Source organism: Camelus ferus, chromosome 9 (genome assembly GCF_009834535.1).
Source record: "Camelus ferus isolate YT-003-E chromosome 9, BCGSAC_Cfer_1.0, whole genome shotgun sequence".
NCBI classification, from domain to species: domain Eukaryota; kingdom Metazoa; phylum Chordata; class Mammalia; order Artiodactyla; family Camelidae; genus Camelus; species Camelus ferus.
The window spans coordinates 45,256,879-45,278,331 of NC_045704.1; the positions used below are offsets into that span (position 1 = coordinate 45,256,879).

The 21,453-nt window shown below is 35.3% G+C and overlaps 1 protein-coding gene and 1 non-coding gene across 2 annotated transcripts in view; one reads left to right on the plus strand and one right to left on the minus strand.

Moving 5' to 3' along the window:
- SNTB2 (syntrophin beta 2) overlaps positions 1–21,453 on the plus strand; it is a 90,038-nt gene that overhangs the window by 27,584 nt on the left and 41,001 nt on the right. Inside the window, exon 2 of the mRNA XM_032486621.1 lies at positions 15,861–16,074. Coding sequence (XP_032342512.1) covers positions 15,861–16,074 — 214 coding nt within the window. The remainder of the gene's footprint in view (positions 1–15,860; positions 16,075–21,453) is intronic.
- TRNAT-AGU lies at positions 11,147–11,218 on the minus strand. The gene has a single exon. It is a non-coding gene; the product is annotated as a tRNA-Thr (tRNA).

Consider the following 21,453-nt stretch of genomic DNA (forward strand, 5'->3'; position numbering starts at 1 on the left):
GAGGAGGGTAAGAACATGAACACATCTTTGTCTTTTCTCCTCTTTCTGAACTCAGTTAATCCTGCCAATTTGGTCAGAAAATCCCTAGTGACAACAAAAGCTTGGCAGTTACTAATAACAGTTCTTTTGCACAATTTAAAAAAATTACAAAGTGTTTAAAGAGACGGAAACTTGGATGGCATTCTTGTTCCCTAGTGGTAACTGACTGGATGTTCAGGATGGAGTGCTTGCTGACCTCGTGAGCACAACTATTGTGCTGGGTTAAAATTGTGTTTCCGTCTATAGTTTATCACTTGGAGTGCTGATCTAAAACAAACCATCCGGTGTATCCAGCTAGTCTGGGACATCCACTTTGCAACAGATAAGGATTTCCTTGCCCTTAAACTGCTAGAGTTTTTTTTTTGGTCTGATGGAAAAACATCACTTTATTAGTGTATTTCTTAAGTATACTTCTCTTATAGCATTTATCACATTTTACCTTTTGTAATTTTTCCTTTATTAATTGGTCTTTTTTTGGCGCGGTACATTTCTTCCTTTTCCGTCTCACCTAAACAACTTGAGGACAAAGTCTGCATATCAGACATTTTAAAATATTCCACGTGCTTTACACATAGGAGAGAGTTCTTTGTTGTTGAGAAGGGGAAAACATGGTTTTTTAAAGAGTAATTGTTTCCTATAATTATGTTAGGAATAGATAAAAGCATATACATTCAGTTTGTGAGACAAGGACTTACTTATAGAATGTTTTAACCCATTATTGACTCCTTACAGTAAGATTAAATTTTTGTCACTGCAAGAGCAAACTGCTCATCCATAGCCATGTGTTTAGGTAGATAATAGTTTATTAAGTAGAATTTTGTTCTAATGGCAGATTTGTTCTAATAACAAATTTAGATGATGAGAACCTCAACAAAGATCATACCATACCCAATTTATGTGATAACCTTCAGTCTTTGGAAAGAGTGACCACATCCCACATATTCAGAAAGCAGATGATAGTGTTGAGAATGGACTCTTTATCCACATATTTACAAAAATCCTTAATCTAGAGCTATTAGCAGCAGTTTTAACTGGATTTTATTATCTATTTCATAAATATTTCTCATGATTTCACTAGGACAGAAAAATTAAGACTACAAAAATACATCTTTATTTGTAAAGAATTTTTTATGATTCCGCTAACCAGTGTTTACAGTGCAGCTTCTGTGTGTTAGTGATCCTCACCAGGAACACTTTATCAATGTACTGCCAAATTTTGACCAATGTATAATATTCATTTCTGCTAAAACTCAGTATGCACATTGTTATAGTGGTGTCAATGTGGAATGGGATAAAACTTGCTCTAAAAGTTTAGAAGCAAGTATAATGTCAAGCCAGAGTCACAGGAAGATTGTTTATGTACTACAAAAATACGTGAATTTTGCCTCATGAATATGCAGGAGAATGTATTCAGGGCCTTAAGTAACCCTGCACAAACTGCAACACAGTTCTGAGGAGTGACTAAAAAGAGTGAAGGAACCATGGATAGATGAACACTATAGAAGTGATGTGTTGTAATTATCGTTCACTTTTATGGTCTTGACTTTTAATCCCTTCAGTGACCCTTGGTCAAATGGAAAAGACAAGTGAAACAAACTATGACATACGAGTAGTGCCATAATAGTGATATGTGGAGTGTTAAAAGAATATAGACGAGGAAGGCTATGTGCTGTCAAAATTGGTCTTTTTGTGAAAGGGGAGATTAGTTTGCTGTCTTTCTGCAGATAACTGCCCTCTCCAGATACTCTTCAATGTTGTATAATAATCCCATTCTATAGATTATTTATGTTCAATGTGTACTATCTTCTAGGCTGTCTTAAATAGTTTACTTTAAAAAATATTTTTATTTTTCTTTTTGTTTTGGTGGAGGTAATTAGGCTTATTTACTTATTTTAATAGAGGTACTGAGGATTGAACCCAGGACCTCGTGCATGCTAAACACACACTCTACCACTGAGCTATACCCTCCCCCCAGACAGTTTACTTTTATTAGTTAATCTTATTTAATCCTCTCAGTTACTCAGTACAGTTGGTATTAGGGTTAGTAGTATTAGAGTTTTGTGGATTAGAAACTGAGGTTGATAAGTGTAATTATTTGTCCAAATGATAAAGTTTATAGTTGACAGAACTGAAATTCAAATTTGGTTTAATTTCATGTCTTAGAGCCTGTCTACTGTACTGTACTTCCTCCAGAGTATATTGTATTAATTGTACACCCAGATACATACTGATATTCAGTACTGCCAATGCTCAAACGCAGGCCTGGGCACTTTTATACATGATCTCATTTAATCCCCACAACAACCAATTGAGGGTAGTATTTAATGTTTTACAATTGTGGAAACTGAGACTCAGACAGGTAAATTATGTGCTTTAAATCTCCCAAAAGTTAAATGATAGTATCAAGACTTGAACTGAAATTCATTTGACTTTAAAATTTGTTACTCTGTATATTTACTTCAGTGATTCTACAAAAATTATCCAAAGGCTAACAGCTGTAGGTTAATGAATGCATAGTAGGGTGTGAAGTACAGATCTAAGACAGTTCCACACTGATACCCCATTGTTCTTTCAGCATTTATTGAATAGTGACTTTTCCCTGTTCTCTTGTTGTTTCTGTTAAATCTATTTCTGAAATTACTTTCTAATACATTTTTTTAGGGAGGGAGGTAATTAGGTTTATTTATTATTATTATTATTTTTTTTTAACGGTGGTACTGGGGATTGAACCCAGGTCTTCGTGCATGCTAAGCATGCACTCTACTGCTGAGCTATACCCTCTCCCCTTTAATCTACTTTTTTATTATTTGATGGCATATTAATATTATTTGTTGTAGAACACATGCTTATTATTTAAAAGTTCAAACATTATGGAAATGGTTAACTTCAAAAATAGAAGTCCCTGTAATTGCAGTGCAAATATAACCATTAATATCAAATTGGCATATTTTCTTGAGCACTGTATGAACATACTAATGTATATGTAACTTTTAAAAATATACAGTTGAGAGCTTGCTTTTATTGGGTGGGGTAAATTATGTTTATTTATTTTTAGTGGAGGTACTGGGGATTGAAACTGGGACCTCATTCATGCTAAGCATGTGCTCCACCACTTGAATTATACTTTTCCCCCTAAGAGCTTGCTTTTTTTACTTAGCGACTCTGATCCTGTTTTACCCTTGGCTTTATAGTGTTTGAGTCATTTTATGATGTTTTAAAAAATCTGGTAGGGTTCATAACCAAAAAAAAAAAAAAAGCCTCTATTTTGATACTTTAGCAGGAGACTAAGAAGCAATATACATTACTCCTGACTAGCCTTATGCAAATTGCCTTTCTCATTGCCTCTGCTTTAGTGAAAATAAAATTAAATAATGTCTTACCTTTCTGTTTTTTCTAATACTATAGGTGGTCAAGGCTTTTCTGCTGTTGTCAGCAGTCCTCTACTTCGTATGTTTTGAAGTAAGCAGAGGGCATGAAGCAGACTGGACCATTGTTTCATACGAAGCAGTACTTTTTAGGGGAGGAAGAAGCAGTGAGAGTGGAATTGACTTTACAAACAGAGATATAGCCTAGAAAATAAACATAAATCTCAACCAAAAGGAAAAGAAACATATGTAATTTGAAGTAATTTTTCAAGTGCAATGTCTCCTGGTTTGTGGATTAGTTATTTAAAGGATTTTAAACCCACATACTTACTGTATGGCAGTTTCCACAGGGAAATTGCTGGTAGCTGTCTTCTTACAAAAACATTTAAAAATGCAAACCTAAGATGTTTAAAACTTTTTTTTATAAAAAATTGAAAAGCTTGCATATTCATTTGAAGAAACATCCCAAAGAAAATCACTTTTTAAATTCATTTTTTAAATATTTACTTTATAAATGACCCACAATTGGTTTTACCATATAAGATTAGTAGTTAAAGAAGACTACCAAGGAGAAATTATACAGTAAAAAGTCCAAAGACCCAGATTATTTCAGTCTAGTTTGTTGTTCAATGTTTGTGTATATAAAAGCATGAAAGCTAATACTTTTGTATAAAAGTAATAGATATTCATGTTAGAATCTGATTGAAGCCTTAAAAAATCTTTTTTTTGCCAGTTTGCATAAATTTATTATAAAAGGCCATAATTTTAAAATCCTGAAATTTTAATTGCTGGTGATGAATTTCAAAGCTAACTTATTTCTGGTTTATTTGGACTTATTTGACTGTAGCTCAGAGGTTTAAAAGGAAACTTGAGTTCTCCTTGTCATCCCAGTAGTAATTTGAGATCCTCAAAAAAGGATGTATATCTCCTACTTTTATTGACTTGGACAGGCCTTGGGTTGAAATGGAGAAGCAAAAATGGGTAATGAAGTGAATTGAAAATCTAAGGACAAACACAAATTATAGTTGTTTTTTTTTTTTTTAACTAGAAAACATTGAAGTCACATAAGCACATGTACTGTTTCTGAGGACGTGCTTGGTTTCCTTACTGAGGATTTTTTTCCTCCTGATGACTAGCAAGAGGAAAGGAGCTAACTTCATAGAGTTAAATGATAAGGCAATAATGGGAAATTAAGTATGACTTTGGAAATGCTGGTACAGCAAATTCAAGAAGTATAATTCAGGTTTGTGTTAGATCTAAGGTTCTGGTGATCATTCTGTAACTCTTCACTGTTGTAACTCACAAATCACTCCTCCTGTATCTTCAGACAAAAAAGTATAAAGAGACATGAATTTTCTGCTTTTAAAGAGAAGACAGTAATAATATTATGCATTTGTTGAGGCAGGAGATCAAGATTGGGTAGTTATATACACCATTTTTCACCCACTCAAATAGCAAAGAGAATTTTAAATAAGGTCACTTAATGTTGGCAAGTGTACTGACAGACATGCTCATATACTGCTGGTAGGAGTATAAAATGGTACAGTCCTTTTGGGGAGCGATTTGCAATATTTATCATGTACCTTAAATAATCCTTTGACACTAATTTCTCTCTTGAAAAATATATTTCTTACAGCATTATTTAAAGTAAGTGCTCAATAATTAGAGAATGCTTAAATAAATTATGGTAAACACAATGGAATGCTCTATAGCTTTTTTTTTGTTTTTTGGATTTTTATAGTTTTATTTTTTATTGAAGTGTAGTTAATTTACAATGTTAGTTTTAGGTGTACAGCAAAGCAATTGAGTTATACATATACATACATATATATATACACATATTTTCAGATTCTTTTCCATTATAGCTTATTACAAGAAATTGAATATAGTTCCCTGTGCTATACCATAGGTCCTTGTTCTTTATCTATTTTCTTTGTAGTCATGTGTATCTGTTAATCCCAAACTCCTAATTTATCCCTCCCCTGGACCTTTCCCCTTTGGCAATCAGTTTTTTGTGTCTGTGAGTCTGTTTCTGGTTTGTAAGTAAAATTTGTATCTTTTTTAGATTCCACAGATAAGTTATATCATATGATATTTGTCTTTATCTGATTTACTTCATTTAATATGATAATCTTGGGTCCGTCTATGTTGCTGCAAATGGCATTATTTAATTTTTTATGGCTGAATAATATTCCATTGTACATTGAACACATTGTACATTGTACAAAGAACACATCTTCTTTATCCAGTCATCTGTCGATGGACATTTAGGTTGTTTCCATGTCTTGGCTGTTGTAACTAGTGCTGCTATGAATATTGGGGTGCATGTGTTTTTTTAAATTATAGTTTTCTCTGGATATATGTCCGGGAGTATGGAATTGCTGGATTATATGGTAAGTCTATTTTTAATTTTTTAAGGGACCTCTATACTGTCCTCCATAGTGGCTGCATTAATTTATGTTCCCAACAATGTAAAAGGATTCCTTTTTCTCCACACCGTCTCTAGCATTTATTATTTGCAGACTTTTTAATGATGACTATTCTGATCAGTGTGAGGTGATACCTCATTGTAGTTTTGATTTGCATTTCTCTAATAAGTAGCAATATTAAACATCTTTTCATGTGCCTGTTGGCCATCTGGATGTCTTCTTTGGAGAAATGTCTATTTAGGTCTTCTGCCCTTTTTGATTGGATTTTTTTATATTAATCTGTATGAGCTGTTTGTATATTTTGGAAATTAGTCCTTTGTCAGTTGTGTCATTTGCAAATATTTTCTCCCATTCTATAGGTTGTCTTTTCGTTTTGTTTATGGTTTCCTTTTCTGTGAAAAAGTTTTTAAGTTTCATTGTGTCACCTTTGTTTATTTTTGATTTTATTTCCATTATTCTAGGAGGCGGATGCAAAAAAATTGCCATGATTTATGTCAAAGAGTGTTCTGCCTAAGTTTTCCCTCTAGGAGTTTTATAATATCCAGTCTTTAATCCATTTTGAGTTCATGTTTGTATATGGTGTTAGAGAATGCTCTCATTTCATTCTTTTACATGTAGCTGCCCAGCTTTCCTAGCGCCACTTATTGAAGAGACTGTCTTTTTTTCTGTTGTATATTCTTGCCTCCTTTGTCATAGATTAATTGATCATAAGTGCATGGGTTTATTTCTGGGCTTTCTATCCTGTTCCATTAATCTGTGTGTCTGTTTTTTGTGCCAGAACCATACTGTTTTGATTATTGTGCTTTGTCATATAGTATGAAGTCAGGGAGTATGATTCCCTCAGCTCCATCCTTCTTTCTCAAGATTGTTTTGTCTGTGCTTTATAGGTATTTTTAAATGATGCTCATGAAGAGTTTGTTTAACGTGGGAAGATGTATGTTACTGCATTAAGTAAAAGACGACAAAGTCTGGAAGGAAATGTGGTAGAATTAGAAATTTTTACATTTGTCTTCATTTTCTTTTCAGTATTTTCCAGTTTAATTATCTGAGGGGAAAGTATGAGGCCAGTTGAAGGTAAAATGGTGGTTGCCAGGGGCTGGGAAAAAGAGAATGGGGAATTATTGCTTAAAGGGTACAGAGTTTCAGTATGGGAAGATGAAAAACTTCTGGAGATGGATGGCGTTGATGGTTGCACAACAGTGTGAATGTACTTGATGCCACCAAACTGTATATGGAAAAAATGGTTAAAATGGTAAATTTTATGTTACCTACTTTTTTTTTTACCACAACTACCCCCTCCACCCCCCCCAAAAAAAGGTCATTACAAAGGTTTAGGTGATCCAGAAGCATGTTAGCAGTGGGAATTGAGGGGAGTTGGTAGATTAGAGAAAAATTTCAGAAATGAGATGAGATGATTTGACACTTGCCTAGATATGGGGGCTAGGGAGAAGGGACTAGGTTATAGAGGTTTAGAGAAGTGGTTCCCAAAGTTTCGTGGGCTTGAGAATCAACCACCTTGGGAAGCTTTAATAAAATACATATTATTGGGCTTTACACCAGACTTTTGTACTATATTGGTTTAGATACTGGGTGGCTAGAAACATGCTGATGCTAAAGCTAATAACTAACACAATCACGCAACAGATTAAAGATAATGAAGATCAGTTCACATATGTTAAGTTTGAAGTGTTGGGATAGTACTCAGCTGGAGGAAATTGGGGCCAAGAAGATAAATTAGTTCTCAAGATATATTACAAGGTATATTAAATGTAAAGATCTAGCACTGAAGGTTGCTAGAGACTAGAGGATAAAGTGGGAAGAAAATGCTAAAATCAGAGCCTTGAGAAACAACTACATTTGCAGGGATAGGAGGAGAAACAAGACATTAAAAAATAGATGGCCAGACTGAAAAATTGTGCTGGACACTGGAATTTGACACATTGTAAAATGATTTAAAATCAATAAAAAATGTTAAAAAAAATAAAATAAAAGAATACAATCTTTTATTGTCTAATTATTTTCTTTATTAAAGTGCCATCAATTACAATGTGTCAATCTCTGGTGTACAGCACAATGTCCCAGTCAAATGCATACACATACATATATTTGTATTTATTGTCTAATTATATATGATGGCATAAAAATAACACTTGCGGTTAATCAAAAAAAAAAAAAAAAAGATAGCCAGAAAGGAGGAGTAAAACCAGTTGATAAAGTGCATTGCAGATGTGAAATGGTCAAGAATAAGGATTGAGAATAAGGGCCTTTGGATTGGGTGAATCAGAAAACATGAGTGACTCTTTAGAATGCAGTTTTATTCAGAAGCGATTAAGGAGCAAAAGGAGAAAATAGAAACAGCAAGTATAAACTTTATTTTTGTTTTCAAGGAGTGGTAAAGAGAGGAAGGAACCAAGTCAGGGGTAGTAAGATCAAGACAAGGCTTTTCCAGTTTGGGTAAACTTGGAACTGTTTTAGGCCAGTGTTTCTGTGGAGTACTTGTCTCTCATGGGGCTCCTGTCTCTTGCTGTTCCTTCTTTTCTCCCCAGCCCTTTAATAGTGGAGTGTCCTCTTGTCTATGCGCACTTCTTTGGTAATGGTGCTGAAAGTCTTCTGTTTGTCCCTTTAGGTCCACTTCTCTTTCTCTACCTGCTTTCTGACCCAGGATGCTGACCTGCATGTACCACATCAACAGGTTTCCTTGCCCTTTGGCTTTTGTTGAGTTTAACCAGTATGGAGATCCAACAGGACACTGGGGGAAAAGAGGCAGTAGAGTGAGGTTGGAGCATTTATCCTCTTGGCTCCCAATCTGCAGGGTCACTGCAGTCTGGTGAACTGACTGAAGGTCACTGCTCCTCCCAAGTTAGTTCTCTACAGGACTCTCTCCTGGGCCTAATTAACTACTTCCTCTCCTAGTCCCTTCAGGCCTGGGTGTAGAAACAGGATATCACACTCTATTTTTCCTTGTGGTTTCCCTGAACTCTTATCCACACCTTTATAAATTGTCCTTTTATTAACCCCATGATGTCTGTTTCCTGCTGGGACCCTGACTAATATGGTGATCTTACCCAGTCTCGTGGCCTTAAATATCAGCCACATGCCAGCAGCTCCCATATTTATAGCTCCGGCCCAGATCCATCTCCTGAACTGCAAACTCATATCTGACTGCCTGCTAGATTTGATTGCCTAATGTATGTCTCAGTTTACTGACCTTTCCTTCTAAACCTGTTGATGGTGATTTTATCATTCCTGTTTTTTAGGACAAAAATCTCAATGTCATCCTCAGTTTCTCTCTTTTTCATAACCCCACTTCACCAATCTGTCAGGTCATTTGAGTAGGTCTACCTTCAGTAGAGAATCTGACCATTTTTCGCCACCTCCACTCCTGTCACCCTGGCCCAACTCGCATAATCTCTCACCTGTGATAACCTTCCAGTTGGTCTTCCTGCTTCTTCCCTTGTTGTCTTTCACTCTATTTTCAACAAAGTGGTGAGAATGATTAAAATACAAGTTAGATCATGTCACTGCTCTGCTCATACCTCTCGATGGCTTCCTATTTCAGAATAAAAGCCGAAGTTCTTTCAATGACCTGCACTACCCATTCCCTATACCTCTGTGACTCCATTTTGTACTCTTTCCCCTTCAATTACCCTATGCTAGTCACATTGGCCTTACTTACTGCTTTACCACTGTTCTTCCCTCAGGAATGCTTCTTCCAAATATCTCCATGACTAAGTCCCTCACCCCCTTTAAGTCATTGCTCAAATGTCTTCATAATGGAGTTCACCTAACCACCTTATTTACAGTTGCAGATTGACCCCCTTGCAGCAGTCCTGATCCACCTTCCTTTATTGTTTTTCCTTTTCTATAATTTTTAGTGTCTTATACTATATAATTTATTTCATTTTTTAATTATCATGCAGTAAAATTTGCTCCCCCATGTCCCCATATGGTATACAATTCTGTGAATTTTAACGGATGTATAAATTCTTGTGAGCATCACCACAATAAGGATATAGGACAGTTCTATGCTCCAAAAAACTAATCACATCTTCCCCATCCCTATCTTCAGATAGTTTTAACTTTTCAATAATAGAATCATACAGTATATAACCTTTTTTTTTTTTAGTTTTCTTTTTAAATTTAACTTTTAAAAATGTTTGTTTTTTGTTTGGGGGGGGAGTTAATTAGGTTTATTTATTTACTTATTTAATTTAATGGAGGAACTGGGGATTGAACCTGGGAGCTATACCATTCAGCTATAACCTCCTCCCACGTATGTAACCCTTTGACACTGGCTTCTTTTATTCAGCATGAGCCTTTGAGATTCATCCAAGTTGCTTGGTGTATTGATAGTTCATTTTCCTTTTTATCACCAAGTAGCATTCTGTTCTCTGGCTGTACTGCAATTTATTCATTTACCCATTAAAAGAAATTTGAGTTGCTTCCAGTTTTGGCACTTAGAAATAGAACTGCTAAAAACATTCATGAACAGACTTTTATGTGAACATGTTTTTATTTTTCTAGAATATAATTTACTTATTCATTACATTTATCCTTTTTTTTTTTCATGTTTTGTTCACAAATGTATTATTCTAAGTTCCCAAAACAGTTCTTGACACAAGAGCTCAGTAAATTGGAGGCTTTGCAGTGTTACTTGAAAATGAAAAGATATAGTGAAGCCAGAGTCACTGTGAACACATTCAGGGTTTCACATCACCAAAGCCTAGACTGTGCAGTCTACTCAAACTAAATGGTAAGAGACTTGAGCTGAAAGACACCTGCAAGTTAAGAATATAAAAGGCTTTTTACTGAAAGTAAAATAATTCCTTCCTAATGGTTTTGGTGGTCATCTATCAGATTCTTGATTTGGAGGTGGAGCTGGAGATGCGGTTGAGGAGAAGCTTCTTGGGAGAATACTTTAACAGTGATGTTGACATAACTCATTTGTCAGCAAAATGAAAAGCCTGCTCTTCTACCCTAAGGTTAAGTCAGAAACAGACTTGCTTGCAAAAGCAGGGGAAAGAATGGCACCATTCTCCCCACATTGTCTGACCTGTTTAGTTTCACTTAACCTCATAGTAAAGGTCACTTGATGAGACAAGAAAACGATAAGCATTAGAGATAAAAGAGGAAAGTAATGATTATGTGAGAGATTGATGCTTATAAGGGAAATGATTGATTTACCAGAATACTTGTGTTTGCAGCCTGTAGGTTAGGTCTGCACTATGAAGTATCTTTTGATAGTGCATTCTTTTTTTTTTTTTTTTAGGGGGGTGGAGGAGATAATTAGGTTTATTTATTTATTTATTCTAATGGAGGTACTGGGGATTGAACCCAGGACCTCATGCATACTAGGCATGCACTCTACCACTGAGCTATACCCTCCCCGTGAAGTATCTTTTGGATAAGCTTTTAAAAGCCACATATATGGCATTCAGTTTAAAATCAGGTGCTGCCTAATGCCCCAAACCAGGATACCGGTGTACCTTGTTAATATACATGGACCCCCTTTAACCCTACTTATTAGAGCATGGAATTCAGTAAGAATCAGTTGGATCTTGGATCCTATCCAGTGCATTATACTTTTTGAAGGCTCAACAAGATTTCAGTTTAAGGTGGTTCTGTGTTTAGTTTGAGCAAGGTTTCAGAATAAGTTTTCTTCCTTTTTAAATGACGTGGTTTTTAAAAATAAATGCTTCGGACTCAAAAATTTCAAATATACTGACTACATAAAGAAAAAAAGGCAATTCTATGCCCATATCTAAGCACTATTGATATTTTGATTAAAATCCTTCAAGATGTCTTTCTAGGTATGTGTACAGTACATGTATGTGTTTTTCTCATTCTAAAGAGAAGGGATTAATTATATTGTTACTTTTAGGGTAGGGGGAAGCCCCCTTCATTTTCAATAAAATGAGCAGTGCATAGAAGAAAGAAGATTAACTTCAGCATCTAAACACCTAAAACATTATAAACATCAGAGTTTAATTAAACATTTTGAGGATGATCTTTAACTATCAGGAGAAGTAATTCTGAAATAGATCATGGGTTCTGAGTCTACCTGAATGCTATGTGGGAGTGTAGAGGTTTTGCTTATCCAGCCAGTTACCCAGGTTAAAGCATTATGGCAACTGGAGAGGTCTAAGGATAGGGCTTAAACAGAACACTGTTAACTTTACACCTTTTCCAAATCTCAGGTAAATTAGAAACAGATGTCTATTTATGGTTCTTCAGCCATTATGGGTAACCAGTTAGATGGGGGTGTCAATGCCATGGTCATCAACTCAGGTAAAACTCATTGCTCTTTTAATAAGGCCATGCAATAGGTTGTGTGTATATGACTGTTTTATTTAAGTATGTGTGCAGTAATCAGCTCATTGATGCTACTCTGTGATCAAATGAACTTCTCAGTACATCGTAAAGAGGGCTTTTCTAACCACTGTAATATTCAAGGGTAGTCATCTAGCACAGCAAAGGAAACCATAAGCAAAACAAGATGACAGCCTCTGGAATGGGAGAAAATGTTTGCAAATGATGTGACTGACAAAGGTTTAATTTCCAGAATATATAAACAGCTCATATAACTTAGTAAAAAAAAAAAACAAACAACCCAGTCCAGAAATTGGCAGAAGACCTAAACAAGTAATAATCCAGTGAAAACATACAAATGGCTAATAAGCACATGGAAGAATGCTCAATATTGCTAGTTATCAGAGAAATGGAAATCAAAACTACAATGAGGTATCACCTTACACCAGTCAGAATGGCCATCATTAAAAAGTCCACAAACGACAAATGCCAGAGAGGGCATGGAGATAAGGGAACCTTCCTACACTGTTGGTAGGACTGCAGTTTGGTGCAGCCATTAGGGGAAACAGTATGGAGATTCCTCAAACAACTAAAAATAGACTTACGATATGATCCAGCAATCCCACTCCTGGACATATATCCAAAGAGAACTCTACTTTGAAAAGACACATGCACCCCAATGTTCATATCAGCTCTATATACAATAGCCGAGACATGGAAACAACCTAAATGTCCATCAACAGATGACTAAATAAAGAAGCTGTGATATATATTTATATAGTGGAATACTACTCAGCCATAAAAAAGAATGAAATAATGTCATTTGCAGCAACATGGATGGATCTGGAGATCATCATTCTAAGTGAAGTAAGCCAGAAAGAAAGAAAAATACCATATGATATCAGTCATATGTGGAATTAAAAAAAAAAAAGAAAACACTAATGAACTTCCTATAAAACAGAAATAGACTCAGACATAGTAAACAATCTTATGGTTACTAGGGGGAAGTGGGCGGGAAGGGATGAATTGGGAGTTCGAGGTTTGCAAATATTAACTAGTATATATAAAATATATAAACAAGTTTCTTCTGTATAGCACAGAGAAATATATTCAATATCTTGTAGTAACCTATAATGAAAGAGAATATGAAAATAAATATATGTATGTATATGTATGACTGAAGCATTATGCTGTACACCAGAAATCATTGATGCATTGTAAACTGACTACACTTCAATTAAGTAAAAAGAGTAGTGATTTAGAATCTCTTTAATTTCCCCCAGTTGGTAATCCAGCAGTTCGTATATTGCCTTAAATGTTCAAAAGAGCAAGTCTTTGCCATTGGCAGTGACTGGAAATTTTAAGAATTTCTGCCAAAGTTGTTGTGATCTAATTCTCTCTTGAAAGCACAAAGCTAAGCTAAAGTATGTATTGAAATGCCTGAGTCAGCCACTCAAGGGATATACTGGCTGCACCCCTGCTCATTCTTCTAGGATGAAAAAATCTCCTTGGTGACCCGAGTCATCTAGCTTTTACTCTCTCCACCTAGAAATACACATAACTATACATAGAAAGCACACACACATATACAAACACATATAAACTCTATCTAAATGCTGGCATTAGCATTATTATATTTTCTAGAATTATGCTTAACTTCAGCAGATCTTATTTAATAACTTATAAGAAAATAATTTTGCCTGTTCTACTGATTGCTGTTAACTTTTTTAAACTTCTCTAACTTTTTAATTTAGGGAAGGAGAAGAAAAACATCTACTATTTATTGAATGTTTAGTAGATGCCTAGAATTTTTACTTGCTTAGTGTTACTGCCATTTTATAGATGAGGGCCTCAGAGCTGTCAAGTGAGAGCATACAGTTCTGAAGTAGCAAGCACAGTTAGTAGTTAGTATTTGAACCGGGTCTGTGTGATTCCAAAGGCCTCTCTATCACCGTATCATGTAGAGTGAGCTGTAGAATGCTAGGGTTATAAAAGACTGTTATCACTATTATTAAGTAAAAAAAGCAAGATGTGGAAACACTAAGCATAATATACTACCATTGTGTGTATATGTAGATATACATATGTGTGTGTGTATTTTTATATATGCTTAGCATATCACTGGAAGACCATACAATGATTGCCTCCAGGGATGGGAATTGGGCTGCTAAAAATACACATTTTTTATTATAAAATCTTTTATACCTTTTGAATTTTGTTATGTGCATGCATTACCTATTTTAAAAAAAACAAAATTTTAAAGACTGTTGTTAGCTGTGTTTTTAGAAGCATATCTGATCATTTTTTAGATTTAGTAATCTCTTTCTTAGTAAAATTTCATAGGCTTATAAAGCTTCTAATGCTATAAAATATTAATACTAGCTATTATGACATTGATAAGGATTGATACCTTTCTAGTTTTTCAGTTCCCATGATGCTAATGACCTACCACAATGGAATTTGAAAGGAGGTAGAATACTGATGTAGAATATATTGATGTTTGCAGAGGAAATGGTGACTGATTTATCTATATTCAAGTATTTATTGACATTTCTAATGCTATTTTAGATTTTAGTAATCTTCAGTCTGTCTAGTTTTTGAAGTAAGAACACTATGCCTCAAATGACAGTGGTTGCCAGTCATGACTGAGGTAAAAGAAGTATTTTATATGAGTCCTAAAGTTGAACTTAAAAAGGAAAAAGTTTCCCATCTCTTAAAAGCTGTATTTTAATTAGGGGCTGCCATTAATGGAAATACCTTATTTTGACTATACTTTATTTTTGTACTTGTTTTTGAAAACTATAGTGGTTTGTTTACATAGCTGTCTCCTGTACTATACTGGGCACTCCTTGAGGGCAGGATCCATGCCTCATTTGCACTTGAATTCTCAGTGGCTAACCTAATGACTGACACTTGGAAGGCAGCTAAAAATGTTGGTTGAGTTGAATTGACCTGAACTAGAGATACATAGTTCTAAATTGGAGAAGAGAGAGAGATAATCCAGTCTGCAGCTATTTGAAGGGTTTTCATGTAGAAGAGAAAAGATTAAGTTTGTTCTTTATGGCCTCAGTAGTCAGCAAACCAATGGGTGGAAGTTTCAAGAAGTTTCTAAATGTTAAGAGTTGTCCAAAGCTAGATGGCGCTGCCTCAGGAGGTACTGAATCTATTGCCAGATTCATTCATGGATGGCCAACTACCAAGTGTTTAATGGTTCATTTTTTCCTTCACTCATTTATTCAGGCATTTACTGAAAAGGCACTGGTCTAGATGTTGGATACCAAGATTGAATAAATCAAAAACCCTGCCTTCGGGGAACTCACAACCAGCCAGGGAACTGAAAGGATTTCACCGCAGGATGCTTAGAGGTTGTTACAGAGAAGTAATGGTAGTACCCTGGAGAGAGTGGACAGGAAAGGCTGCTGAAGAGGTGGCCCTTGAATGGAGTTGACCAGACAGACAAAGGGAGAAAGGAGTCCTAAGCAGAAGGAACAATATGCAAAGACTCAGAAGTTAAAGTTTTTAGAATAGAGTAATGGTATATCATTGGGATTACATGCCCTTAAAGCACTCTCCAATCCTAATATTCTGGGTGCTGGCTCTTTAACTTTGTGTATTTTTTCACTTCATGCCAGATAGTGCATGTATGTGTATATTTCAGTTGTCATTTTTCATAGGAAGCAAAAAAATACTAACCTTCTTCTTTGATTTCTGTTCGTAGTAAAGTTCATCCGAGAAGTAACGCCATATATCAAGAAGCCATCATTAGTATCAGATCTGCCATGGGAAGGTGCAGCTCCCCAGTCACCAAGCTTTAGTGGCAGTGAGGACTCTGGTTCTCCAAAACACCAAAACAGCACCAAGGACAGGAAGGTCATTCCTCTCAAAATGTGCTTTGCTGCTAGAAACCTAAGCATGCCGGACCTGGAAAACAGGTGAGCTGTACCTAAGGAGAACATCATACTCACAGCTTTGCCAACTTAAGAACTTGTTACAATATTACTTATGCATATTTTTATGCAGTAATAATGACTGTTGACAAAATTATGTAGAGGAAAACATCAATTTGAGATGAGAGAATCATTTTTGGACTTCCATATCTAAACTACTTCACAAATGTGTGTACATATATAGATAAATTTTAGACAAATATCTCCTTAGAAGGAAATTCTTTATACTGTGGATATTATAAAGAGTCAGAGATCTGCATTATAGATCATGCTGCATCAACTACTAATGTGACACTGGCAAGTTATCTTCTCTTGACCTCAGTTCCTCATTTGTAAAATGAGAGAGTTGGGTTGGATAATTTCTATGTCTTTCCTAGTTCTATAACCATGTGGGTTCTATGGCTTTGTCTTTATTAATGCTATGAAGTGGTACTGGTAAACCTAGTGTTAGGTTAGAGATTAGGGGGAAAAAAAGAGGTAAAGAAGCTTGTCCAAAGACATCACAATGAAGGACAAACTTTTTATAATGTGCTTTTACTTTTATGGTCTGAATGCACAGCCGGGTGCCTAATCAGGATGGGATGGTTCACAGAAGACAGCAAGAAGCTAAATGACCTTCTTGGGCATTTTAGGCCACAGGGACGTAAAAGCTCGTACTCTGTAGTGTGTTGTGTATATGCAAGAAAGAGCTGAGCTCTGCAACCACACAGACCTTGGTTTGAATCCCTGCTAGAGCACCAGCTCGGAGGAAGTCTTCTGGGCAAGTCCCTTGACCTCCATAAACCTCCATATCCTTATCGGTTTTTTTTTTTTTTTAAAGGATAATGCTTTTTAACTCAGCGTGTAGATTAAATAAGGTAACACACATGAAGCCCTTTGCATAGAGCCATGGTAGCTTCTCAAGAAATAATAGTTTAAAAAGTCTTAATTCCTAACTTTGTATACATATTTTGAAAATTATACTGATACATTTATATTGTTTTTGTTTGCTTTCTTTGAAAAGTTTAAGGCATAGAAATTACTTTTTGTTATATACAGGTTTATTTGTGAAAGATTGTGTGTATATTGAATCATAAATAAATACAAAAAACAGCTTAATCTTTAAAGAAATGCTATTTCTATTTTTTTCATGTAGTAAGAATCTAATTTGTAAACAATCACCTTTGCCTCTTAAATCCAGATTAAATTTTTTTTCTCAAATGATCTATTAATCATGGACTTAAAAAAAATTAGGTGGTAGGGACCATAGAGAAAGAACTAGAATAGAGTAACAATGTAATAAAGAAGAACAAATAGCGACTAAATTTGTTAACAGGTTGTCAGGCTGAGGAAAGTATTCAGGCTAAGTCTCTTCGTTATACTTCATTTCTTAGATTGAGAATCAATACCTGTTGTCTCTCAGTCTGTTCAGGCTGCTGTAACAAAATACCAGAGACTGGTGGCTTATAAACAGCAGAAATTTATTTTTCACTGTTCTGGGAAATGATGGGAAGTCCAGGATCAAGGCACTGGCAGATTTAGTATCTGGCGAGGGCCCACTTCTGGGTCATTTTCTTGCTATGTCCTCACATGGCAGAAGAGTCTAGAGAGCTCTCTGGGGTCTCTCTTATGAGAGCACTAATTCTATCCGTGAGGGCTCTGCCTTCATGCTCTAATTGCCTTTCAAAGGCCCCATCTCCTAATATTACCACATTGAGGGTTAGGGTTTTAACATATGAATTTGGGACGGGATGAGACACAAACATTCAGTCTCTAGCACCTGTACTGCTGCTAGTATTTCTGGGTTTTGGAGAAAAAGGCAAAGTATTATAAAGATTCTGTAGAACTCTGGGGTTGTGGGAGTAGGGAGAAAAGGAAGGAGGAAGGTGATATGACTTGGCTGTACTGCTGACAGTTATGCTAGTTTATTATCCACTAAGACATCTTTTAGAGCTCAGTAACCTTGGCCTTTATTAAAACTTGGGGTTGCATTCTCTTTAGCACATATGCTAAGGACATTTGATGGATGGTCAAGTTTGAAAGAGGTTTTCAGAACCAACTGGAGAGGGCAGTTTGGGCTACAAGAGTTGTACCACACCTTATTCTTCAGTCTACTTGACCATGGTGTACTATACAAGGAAAGGTCTTAGAAGATTCAGGCTTTTGCAGATTATCAGTCTTAATGCTACAAAGTAGTTCATTTCTAATTTAATTGAAATACCAAATTTGCAAATGATCTGCTTTGTAAAATATAAATTGGAAGAGATTCAGGGTTATTCTTATGTCATTCCTACTTGCATTCCAGTGTGCTTTCTAGAGAAAAAGAAAAGCAGTAGAATTGCAAGTACCTGGCAAAATTATCCATAACTTTGGTTATACCCACAGGAATGTGAACATCTATGTGTCTTCACAGAAAATGTTCAGAACTGTTGACTAGTTAGACAGAAGTTAGGGTGATGGACTTTGTAATTTAAGCCAAGCTATTTGTTTTCCAAAAGCAGTAGAAAATGAAAGATTATGTGAGGATTAAGTAAGAGAATGATTATAAAATTGGCAGAGTATGCTCTCAATGTATTCTTATTATAGGTGCTGTTGGTGACCTTAAATGACTTCCTTAATTTCTATGTCTTCCTGTTTCTTCTTTCTGTAAAATGGAATAATAATACCTGTTCAACTATACTCTTTAGAACTACTTCAAGGATAAATAAGATAATATCTATAAAACCGCTTGGAGCTCTTTGATCCTTAAATTTATCTCAGCTCCATCAAAGGAAATGTCATGACCGGTAACACAGCTGCAACATTTAAAGCCATGGAGAAAAACAGTACATGTAGGAACAGCAAAAATAAGTTCATCAGGACATCTGTCACCAAGACATTTATCATACAGCAGCCTTATATAACTGACCATATTTCTCTTTGGAAATCTTAATCTTCCACATAGTCTTTTGTAAAACTCTGAGCCAAAAATAGGCTTAGATTTTCCCTAATCTGGAAAATATTTATGAATCTGGTTTTTAAGTGCTATGTAGGCAAGTGGCTTCCCATCATTCTTCTTTTTTTTCTAACATTTTATTATGAAAATCTTTAAATATATAGCAAAGTCAAAATAATTTTGTAGTCAGCCCTCATTTTCCCACCACCTAGATTCTACCATTAACAATTTTACTATGTTTGCATTATCACACATTGGCCCATCTATCTGTCAATCCATCTTAATTTTTACTAATATATTTCAAAGTGAGTTGCACACATTAATATACGTCCCTCTAAATACTCAACCATGCATATGAGTAACTAGAGTTCAGTATTTCACTGTAGCTTTTTTTCTTCTGAGATAATATTTGCATACAATAAAATACACAAATTATAACTTTTGATAGGTGCATACAATTTTATAACCCACACCTATGAAGATACAGAATATTACCATTACCCTGGAACGTTTTCTTGTGCCCCTTCCCATTCAATTCCCTCTCTCAGCTTCTGGGGCTACTACTGTTCTTTCTATCATAGATTTGTTTCAACAATTCTCAAGCTTTATATAAATGTCATCATATCATATGTACTCTTTTGTGATAGAATTCTTTTACTCAGCATAAGATTTTTGAGATTCGTCCATCTTGTTGCATATGTTAATAGTTCTTTCTCTTTTATTGCTCAGTAGTATTATGTTATACGAATATATCACAGTTCTTTATCCAATTTCCTGTTGATGGACACCTGAGCTATTTCCAGTTTGCAATTAATAAAGTTACTATGAATTTTTTTGTACATCCTTTTTTTGTGGACATACATTTTCATTTCTCTTGGGTAAATTCTTAGGAGTACACTTTGCTGGCTCAAATGGTAGGTGTATGTTTGGCTTAAAAAAAAGAAAACTGCCATACTTTTTTCCAAAGTGGCTGTGCTGTTTTACACTTCCACCAGCAGTGTATGAGAGTTTCCATTGCTCCACATCCTTGCCGACATTGGTAGTATCAGTCTTTTTAATACAAACTATTCTGATGGCTGTGTAGTGGAATCTCTTTATGGTTCATCCTTCATTTTTTTGTAAAGTCTTCAATCTCTAAATCAAAAGCTTATTCTACATGAGAAGAAAACATCCTTTTTTTGTTTTGTTTTACTGTGTTGATTCAATTTCACTGTCTAGAGCTGAAAAAAAGTGATAAACCTTCAGAATGAATAAAAAAGGAGGAGGAAGTTTATTTACTTCCTTCACCTCTAGTCTTCAGGACCTCACTAGATGCTTCTGATAGTTATAAGCGGTTCATTGTGGAAAGTGAAAACTAAATAAATAATGATAAAGTCCAGGGAGAGAACATGAGCCTATTCCTTAGCAAACAGCATTGTGGGCAGTGTGGAGTTCAGTGAGGACAAGGTGTTCTTAAATGCTGCTTTTGGGAAATGTAAATCTGTTACCTTTGAGCTGGTTCACAGTGTCTGAGTCATCTTCACATTGGCTGTTTTCCTTGTAAAAGGTGAATTTTGGCTTTATGACATATAAAACAATATGATTATTACTAAATTTGAACACATAAGTTATGTCAAAGACTTTATTAAATGGAAGAAAGAAGCAGGCTGGACTTACAGAATCCTATCCTTCTGTGTACCTAAACATGATCTGATTCATCTGATCAAAATGTGATTGCATTTCTCAGGAAATCCTCAGTGGTTTGACTACAGGCCAAAACTCTTCACACTCTAGCCGTCTCTTCCTCTCTCCTGTGGTCCCAAACAATTACTGGCAGACTGACTCCTAATTTTTATTAGCAGAGTTTTCATTTGAATTTTTCTTTTAAAACAGCAGTAGACTTTACGAAACACTTTGTCTCCTTTATCAGCTATAGGGGCTGCTTCTTCAAAAACAGACTTCTGGATCCTAGAGTCATCAGTCCTTTTTTGGAGTTTCTTTTCTGTTTCTCCTAATTTAATTTTCTGTTTCGCAATCACTTTTTAAGAAACACTGCAAAATTTGTTTTTTCATGAAAAGATGGTCATTCTGTCATGGGAACTAACTTACTTCCTGTTTTCATCTTTTTCCAGCCTTGTGATCCCAGTATCTTCTCATGTTTAATCAGGTTTACTTTTATTTTATAATGGACTTACTTTCCATTCTTCCAGTTATTAAAAATTAGGATCTTTGACATCGGGATTTTCAGAGTTTATAGACTGTCAAAGGAGCTCTGTCTAAGAGACTGTCCTAGGAACTATATGAGATGTAAAGCCTTTTTCAGAAGGTGAATGTTTTGTGGCTAGAGAAGGATGAACTGATTCCTGTCTTTAGTGCTAAGTAGGTCAGTGGGAGGAGTGAAAGCAATTTTTCATCATGATTTTGCAACTGAACTTTTAGCATGTGATTAAGGATGTTAAGCTGGTTAGAGT